Below are 9,483 nucleotides of genomic sequence, written 5' to 3'. Positions count from 1 at the left end.
GAATACAATTTTTTCGGTGTATTTAATCAAATATAAATGAATCTCGTATCTTAATATGCCAGTAATATGGTCTTTTTCTAATTTTGGTCCCTATAGCCTGTCGCAATTGTAACAATTTATCATCAAGAATATTGACAAATTATTCGTCTAGCGCAAATCTACGAATAGAGTATAAAATCAAAGACAAATTATTATGTTTTAAAGTTTTTAATTGTTATATTTTAAAGTTTTTAATCTACAATTACACAATAAATATAATACTTATTAAATCTATGTCTCGCATTTAATGAACGTTAATTAGTATACTTTGTAATCGTTTTCTTGCATATTGAAAATGAATAAAAAATTATTTCTTTCAAAAATTAACTTTGACTGATGACTTTAATCATTTAATACTGAATGACTAAAGTCACTTAATACTGAATAATGCAATTTTTAAAAGAAATAAGATCTTTTGTTCATCTTTGATATGCAAGATAATAACGATTACGAAATATATTAATTAATTCAGTAGAGCGTATATTTAATCGGCTGGGATAATTGACTAGTGTAGCAACTGCAGTATAATTTTCAGCACGAATTATTCTGGAGCGCAGTAAATTCACGAGCACAGAGTACGCGCGATCCATTCTCGTAAAACAATAAACGCAGATAGAATAGAACAGAACATCATACTACTACTCAATCGTAATCACGAGCAAAGGAAATTAAATCGAAACATCGTGTGAAACATCGTCAACAGGTATCCAAAATCATCAATTTTCGAATTATTTTTTGCCAACCTGCGAATATACTGATGAAAAAGATTTTAATCCGATAATTAAACTTGCTGACAAATTTTGAAATTTTTAATCGAAAAATTTATCTCTTCGAGTTTATGATATTTTTGCTTTCTCTATAAACTATCGTTACGCTACGTAAAAATTCTAATACATGTGATGCTTAAATTGTATGCATATTGTATATTATATGTGTAGTAGGGCGTAGAAATATGTTTTCCTCGCTGGATGAAGATGTACAGGTAAAATAGAAAATCGTTTTGCCGCATTCTTTATAAAATAGTGTGTAATATTATACATATAATGTGATCATAATCTCTGCAATAATTCCAATTAATTACTTAAAAGTATATCCTGATTAATTATATAAAAACGAGCAAATATAAAGTGACAATAAGAATTGTTATTAAATATTATATATTCAATTTTAATAGATATTATACAATTTTACGTATTAACTTTACGTATTAATAACAAATTTATATGCATCTTTTTCCAAGAAATTTGGAGAGAAGAATTTAATAAAGTAATCAAAATATGATATCAAATCATACATATATACATAAAATACTACTTTTCCTTGTCTTTCTTCTTTTGATATTGCTAAAGATAAGAAATTTTGAATGCATTCAAAAATGCTTAAGCAGTTGTATATATAAGTAGCACTATTTTTGTGATAGACATAACATTTATTGCGCAAAAAATTTCATTGATATAAGTCCATTAAGTTAAAAATAGATTAAAATTAAAATTGAAAATTCTCTCTCTCTCTCTCTCTCTCTCTCTCTCTCTCGCTCTTTTGCTATCTATTTCTTCAATAAGAAAAAAATTGAATTGTGTATATAAAATACACAGGAATGTCTTAACATATGAATTTAAACATAGAATATATGTATATATAATACACACATACACACGCACGCGCGCGCGCGCGTGTGTGTGCATATATATATATATATATACAGGGTGATTCTAAATAACTTTATGCTTTTGCAAAAACATAATCTTGACCGAATTCTAAGACGATTTTTCCTTTGGCAAAATTTCGTCCGAAGCTTAGTTTTTGAATTATTAAAGGAAGTAGTTAACGTATGACGGGTCGAATACAAGAGGCAGGCAAGGGTGGCGCGATTCACCGTCAGACGCGGGTGCTTACGCGGGGCGCCTGCTGCGATCAGCTGGTCGCTATACACATACAGACACACATGCGAACACATACATTCTCTCTCTGTCTGTCTGTCTCTCTGTCTGTCTGTCTGTCTGTCTGTCTGTCTGTCTCTCTCTCTCTCTCTCTCTCTCTCTCTCTCTCTCTCATTCGCTCACTCATCTGTATTTTTTTTTGTTTTACGAGAGAGGGGAAAATGCATTTTATGCATACCCACCGGTCCAGTGAGTTATGTGGGACTCGAGTACCAAGTCGAATTACCAACTCGGTACTCCCTACCCACTAAAAACCCCTCTCTTTTCACGAATTTCCTTTGACACACTGTCCCTCTGACTTCCCGAGATCTGTTTTCACATAACGTCAAAAAATAGTTATTATTACCTTGTTCGATGACTTTTGATGTATTGCTGTAATTGCTTGAAGGAGAAATGAATTTTCCGATAGATCGTACGTTCTCAAATTTAACGTAGATATCACGTTGCAAAAGACAAGAAATCCACACTAAATTATTAATTGAAAGTTTTTCTTCTTTCATGAACTGTATTCTTTTATAAACCTTAACGTAATCACATTTATTTACTCACTCGATGAGACGAGAAATTTACTAATGACTCTATCACTAATCACTATTAATCACTGTCGAATAATAACTGTTGGCGATTAAAAATCACTCGATGAAAGAAACACGCGCGGACACGTTACTACACGACGCGACGACGCGACAATGCGACGATAATTACTCGGCGACTGCAAGCAGTTTTTTGTCATGGTAGGTTGCGGTAGGTTAAGGTACTACTGGCGCTATCGAACGCGATCATGGGTTCGATTGAAGAATGCGGTAAACATAATAAACATTTAACATATTAATATTATTATTATCATGAATGTGTGTGATATCCATACATCGTATGATATCTATTTAATAATTAATTAGATTAAATAAGTGTTTTTAAAATATTTATTACTATTACTATTATCATATAAAATATTAATATTAAATATTTATTTAAGATAACAGTAAAAGTAATAAATATTTTAAAAACACTTATTTAATCTAATTAATTTTTAAATAGATATCATACGATGTATGGATATCACACACATTCATGATAATAATAATATTAATATGTTAAATGTTTATTATGTTTACCGCATTCTTCAATCGAACACATGATCGCGTTCGATAGCGCCAGTAGTACCTTAACCTACCGCAACCTACCATGACAAAAAACTGCTTGCAATCGCCGAGTAATTATCGTCGCATTGTCGCGTCGTCGCGTCGTGTAGTAACGTGTCCGCGCGTGTTTCTTTCATCGAGTGATTTTTAATCGCCAACAGTTATTATTCGACAGTGATTAATAGTGATTAGTGATAGAGTCATTAGTAAATTTCTCGTCTCATCGAGTTAGTAAATAAATGTGATTACGTTAAAGTTTATAAAAGAATACAGTTCATGAAAGAAGAAAAACTTTCAGTTAATAATTTAGTGTGGATTTCTTGTCTTTTGCAACGTGATATCTACGTTAAATTTGAGAACGTACGATCTATCGGAAAATTCATTTCTCTTTCAAGCAATTACAGCAATACATCAAAAGTCATCGAACAAGGTAATAATAAATATTTTTTGACGTTATGTGAAAACAGATCTCGGGAAGTCAGAGGGACAGTGTGTCAAAGGAAATTCGTGAAAAGAGAGGGGTTTTTAGTGGGTAGGGAGTACCGAGTTGGTAATTCGACTTGGTACTCGAGTCCCACATAACTCACTGGCCCGGTGGGTATGCATAAAATGCATTTTCCCCTCTCTCGTAAAACAAAAAAGAATACAGATGAGTGAGCGAATGAGAGAGAGAGAGAGACAGACAGACAGACAGACAGAGAGAGAATGTATGTGTTCGCATGTGTGTCTGTATGTGTGGGTCTGGGGGGATGACCCTCAGGCCTGGGAAGAGAAAGGAGTGGAGGAGCTGGCATCGAGGCTTCGCAGAGCCCTCTGGGAGGCGTGCGACGCTTCGATGCCAAGGGTTAGGAGGGGGTGTGAGAGGAAGTCGGCGTACTGGTGGACCGAGGAGATCGCGAATCTCCGCCAGACGCCAGCTTCAGAGATGTTTGCGGAGGAGGAATGGTAGTGAGGTCTGCATTGGGCGAACGCGGGGGGAGTATCGAGATGCCCGGCACTCACTCGGCGTCGCCATCGGTAGGTCCAAGAATAGGGCCTGGGAGGAGCTGCTCACCTCCCTTAACGAGGACCCGTGGGGGCGCCCGTATATGACGGTTCTCAAGAAATTGAGATCGCGGGCGCCCCCGACCACGGAGTCCCTGGCCCCTGGCTTCCTCGGTGGTTGAGACCCTCCTCCCCGGGGCAGCCGGGGGCGCAGTGCCCTTCCCCCTCTCGGGCCGCTTGCCTGAGTGGAGGGAGGGATGGGAGGTGATAGCGGAGGAGATGAGGGTTGCCGCCCGGAGAATGAAGCCGAATAAGGCTCCCGGCCCAGACGGCATCCCTGGTAAGATCTGGGCCCTGGTCATGGGTGAGGCTGGCGGGTCCCTGAGGTACCTCTTCACGAGGTGCCTCAGGGAAGGGGTCTTCCCCTCCCTCTGGAAGGGGGCAAGGTTAGTCCTCCTTACGAAGGGAGGGAAGGACCCCGGCGATCCACCGGCTTACCGACCTCTCTGTCTTTTGGATGAGGTCGGTAAGCTGATGGAGCGCGTTCTGGTGGGGCGACTCGTTGAGCGCCTGCAATCTGTGGGGCTCAGCGAGCGCCAATTTGGGTTCCAGACGGGCCGGTCGACCATCGACGCGATCGATGATCTCCGGGCCCGCTCGGAACAGATCGTCCAGCACGGGGGGGTGGCGTTGGCTGTGTCCTTGGACATAGCCAACGCATTTAACACTCTCCCGTGGGACAAGATTGGGGCGGGCTTGCGCGCGCACGGGGTCCCGGATTACCTGTCAAGGGTGATCCGGGACTATTTCATGGGCAGGACGATCGTGTACCGCGATGGGGAGGGGACCTGGATTAGGAGGCCCATCGTGCGAGGTGTTCCACAGGGGTCCGTCTTGAGCCCCCTTTTGTGGAACATTGCGTACGATGAGGTACTAGGGAGAGTCCTTCCCCCCGGCTGCCACGTCATCTGTTATGCGGATGACACGTTGGTGGTGGCCGGGGGGAGGGACTGGAAGGACGCGACCGCGCTCGGCGCTATTGCGGTGGCCGGACTGGTCCGGGGAATAAAGGCGTTGGGCCTGAGGGTGACCCCCCGGAAGACTGAGGCCGTCTTTTTTCATGACGGCTCCCAAAGGACCCCCCCCCAGGCTCGCTTTCAAGGTGGATGGCCACGATGTATGGGTGGGGACCCGGATGAAATATCTGGGTCTCCACCTGGACGGGGGATGGACCTTCGAGGAGCACTTTGCCCAGCTGGCCCCCAGAATAGGGGGGATAGCGGCCTCACTCACGGCGAGGCTGCTGCCCAACCTTGGGGGGCCGGACGACCGTGTCCGCAGGTTATATGTGGACACGGTTGGTTCGATGGCCCTTTACGGGGCACCGATCTGGGCGGGCGCTGCCTTGAAGTCCAGTAGGATAAGGGGCATACTACGGGGAGCACATCGCCCCATAGTACTCAGGGCCGCGCGTGCGTATCGCATGGTCGCATACGCGGCCATGACGGTCTTGGCGGGTTCCCCTCCCCTGGAGCTTTTAGTCCGTGCTCTGGCTGAGATGTACTGGGGGGTTAGGGAGCTTCGGGGGAGGGGAATTTTGGTGGGGCCGGGGGCCAAGAAGGCCATCAGGCAAAAAGTGATGGATTTGGTCCTCGTGGACTGGCAGCGGCAACTGGCCGGGCCAGCCCACGAGAACCAGAGGGTTGTGAGGGCCGTCCTCCCGGTCTTTGGGGTGTGGTTGAGGAGAGCCTGGGGGCGGATCACCTTCCGGGTGGCGCAAGTGGTGACCGGGCACGGGTGCTTCGGTCACTACCTGTGCCGCATCGGGAGGGAACCGACCCCTAGGTGCCACCATTGTGAGGGGGACCGGGACAGGGCGCAGCACACCCTTGAGGCTTGTTCGGCCTGGGAGGTGCAGCGCCGTGCCCTGGTCGCAGTGGTGGGGGCAGACCTCTCCCTCGGCAGCGTCATAGAGGCAATGCTGAGGGGGGAGGAGAAGTGGAGAGCCATGACCTTCTACTGCGAAGAGGTCATGTGCGCCAAGGAGGAGGCCGAAAGGGACCGGCGGAAAATGCCCCCCCCCAACAACAGCCCTGGGAGGAGGAGCAGCGGCTAGGAGGGTCCGGCGAGGAAGGAGGAGTCTGCCTGGGCTTCCAGCCCCCACGCGGGACGGAGATTAAATGGGGGATCTGATGTAGGCCTACCTTCCCCCTTTACAGCATTGCTGGCGGAATGGTGGGGTGAGTAGGGAGGTTCCGGGGCTGCAGAGACCGCATGGCCTCCCCGGCAGCCCCCCCCGCTCCCCCACCACAGCGTTAGAAGAGGCCAGCTTAGGGCCGTGGCGAGGGGGGCACAGGTGCAGAGCGGGGAGACCTCCCACCGGTGCAATACTCCCACTAGGCGGAGCCGGGAGGCGGACGGGTGTCCTCCCTCCCGGCTACTTTGGAGGTGAGGCGGTGGGGGAGGGGTCGCGGAAGAATGCCTGTGGCGTACCCGTGGCTCCCCCGTGACACCGCGGTGGACAGCCGCAGGGGTTTTAGCCGGTAGGAGTCCGGCATAACCCTCTCTCTCTCCCCGGGGAGGGGGGGTATCCTTGAGGATTTCCCCTGCGTAAAAAAAAAAAAAAAATGTGTATCTGTATGTGTACAGCGACCAGCTGATCGCAGCAGGCGCCCCGCGTAAGCACCCGCGTCTGACGGTGAATCGCGCCACCCTTGCCTGCCTCTTGTATTCGACCCGTCATACGTTAACTACTTCCTTTAATAATTCAAAAACTAAGCTTCGAACGAAATTTTGCCAAAGCAAAAATCGTCTTAGAATTCGGTCAAGATTATGTTTTTGCAAGAGCATAAAGTTATTTAGAATCACCCTGTATAGGATACATATGGACAAAATTTGCTCTAGAGCATAAGGTTATGTTAAAGCATTCTGCTGAATGTCATCAATATAAATTAATTAAAGAAATTAGTTTCATTAAATTTAAATGTTAGACTAATGATTGGAATATGTTCCCATTTTTTAAATATATATTTAATTGGAATATGTGCCAATTTTATTGGCAGCGCCAAGTTTTTGGGGATTATATCACTTCTTTTTTTAGTATAATTTGCTGAGATATTATATTAAAAATAAATATATATATATATGTGTGTGTGTGTGTGTGTATTTTTTTTAATATATAATCAAATTATATAAAAATATATATAGAATAAGTATATATAATATATATATATATATATATATACAGGGTGAGCCATTTTAATTAACGCACGCAATTATTTCGGAAACAAAGCATTTTAGAGAAAAATGTTTCAGACAAAAGTTTTATGGTTTCGAGGGGGCCATAAGATGGTATCATTGGTTTGACACTGAAGAGTCATTTGAAGGTCACGTGAAAGTCACTTCAATTTTTTTAAATGGAACACCCTATATATTTTTGCACACTCTTATAGCTCATCTCGAGAACTTTCCAAAACACTATAATTAAGTACCTTTTCATTAAGTACTTTTTGAGTTATGAGGCTTGAAATAATTTCTTAATTTTACATAAACCGTAAAATATCTTGTAAAATATTCATTTTTCGATTATCTTACCTTAATACTTTTACGTACAAAATAATGAGAAGAATCAATTGGTGTAAAGAAAACACATAGTTGTTTTTAAGAAAAAATATGGAATTGTTAATTGCAAATTATATATTTTTTCTTCAAAACAACTATGTGTTTTCTTTACACCAGTTGATTCCTCTCATTATTTTGTACGTAAAAGTATTAAGGTAAGATAATCGAAAAATGAATATTTTACAAGATATTTTACGGTTTATGTAAAATTAAGAAATTATTTCAAGCCTCATAACTCAAAAAGTACTTAACGAAAAGGTACTTAATTATAGTGTTTTGGAAAGCTCTCGAGATAAGCTACAAGAATATACAATGACAAATAGTAGGTTCCATTTAAGAAATTGAAGGTGACCTTCATGTGACCTTCAAATAACTCTTCAAGGTCAAACCAATGATACCATCTTATGGCCCCCTCGAAACCAAAACTTTTGTCTGAACCTAAAACTTTTGTCTGAAACATTTTTCTGTAAAATGCTTTGTTTCCGAAATAATTGCGTGCGTTAATTAAAATGGCTCACCCTGTATATATATATATATATGTATGTATATATATTACACAAATCTTTCGTATGAAAGCGGCATGCAGAACTTATACGTCTAGAAATATCCTTCGTATACTTTTTTATTGTTGCAAAGTAATCTTCCAAAATTATTATATATGGAACAAAATTTAATTTTAAATGTCCAAACTGAAGGAAATACTAACATAGACTGTTGTTAATTTAGTCGCGGATGCAAAGTCTTTACATGCTCGTGTTACGTCCAAAGGACTTCACGATTCTTTTCTTTCCCATAACTGGCGCACACGTGCATGACTTTCAAAAAATCATTAATGTCAGTTAAATTGGAATAGGATTCTCAGTATGTGCTCCAAAAACGACAGCCAGATATTAACAGGCTATAAAATCATAAAGAGTAGCATCCGGTCACAGTCAAGGCGCCAGCCAGTCAGCCGAATTTGATATTTTCCGATCACTTGAAAACTCATAAAATCCAAAAAGCTATAGAAAGTAAAAGAAACTATTCATGAAAACGCGAGTGACCGGATGTCGCGACGTGACACACGTACCCACCTTAATTTCAAGGGGGTAGTAAAAGTCATCCCTTGTCTTTAGCAGACGCATCCTGCAAGACATAAATTACTACCACCTCCGATACTAAGAATCCTAGGTCTCCCCGTTTTGGAAGATGCTCTCCTATTCGCGAACGAATGTAATAAAATTCTGATTTGTTACATTTGTTCTAAACGCTCATAAGAGGGGGCAGGGAAGAGACGATGGAAATCTAATGAGAGTTTCTATTCGTTAACTTCCCTGGGTCCTCACTCTAGGAGAGGGTAATCCAAAAACGATATATAAACGCGAACTTCGAACAAATGCACACACTTCTTAAGTATTCTTCATACTCAAGTCTCCATTAATCAGTTATTTAATCGGCTATTCATTCAGTATCTCAGCATTTTTGTATTACTCAGTCACTACTCAAAAATCTCGAGGTTATTTGTATTAACAAAAACAGTCAGTAACTCCATCGAGTCTGTGCGCGTTTGCTAAGTAACAGTGCAACTATACTGTCACTCCCGACGCCAAGAGGCCCAGCAATAACCACCAGCCAGCGCTAACCGCAATCGCGTTCTCCGAAACAAATAGTAAGTCTTTTCTTTTGTTTATGATCTCCCTCCTTTTTCTTCTCTTTACTTATTATAATCGCTTCCCTAGTGGAATCCGTTTCGAGGAAATCCACTAGAGCCAAAGCAA

At 42.3% G+C, this 9,483-nt stretch overlaps 1 protein-coding gene across 1 annotated transcript; it reads left to right on the top strand.

Moving 5' to 3' along the window:
• The first annotated feature begins 5,606 nt into the window (after positions 1-5,606).
• LOC145965676 (uncharacterized) lies at positions 5,607-6,221 on the top strand. The gene has a single exon (XM_083089325.1). It carries the CDS (start codon positions 5,607-5,609, stop codon positions 6,219-6,221), a length of 615 nt encoding a protein of 204 aa, XP_082945451.1.
• Positions 6,222-9,483: the final 3,262 nt, after the last annotated feature.

This window comes from Camponotus vicinus, unplaced genomic scaffold (genome assembly GCF_025532165.1).
Source record: "Camponotus vicinus isolate PSW18456_S1 unplaced genomic scaffold, iyCamVici1.0 SCAF_14, whole genome shotgun sequence".
Classification (NCBI taxonomy): Eukaryota; Metazoa; Arthropoda; class Insecta; order Hymenoptera; family Formicidae; genus Camponotus; species Camponotus vicinus.
The sequence above is the reverse complement of the archived record's forward strand: the minus strand, read 5'-3'. Positions and strand labels throughout refer to the sequence as shown.

Bases quoted from the DNA above. Each gene is read 5' to 3' on its own strand.
- LOC145965676 (XM_083089325.1), top strand. From the start codon at position 5,607: ATGACGGTCTTGGCGGGTTCCCCTCCCCTGGAGCTTTTAGTCCGTGCT.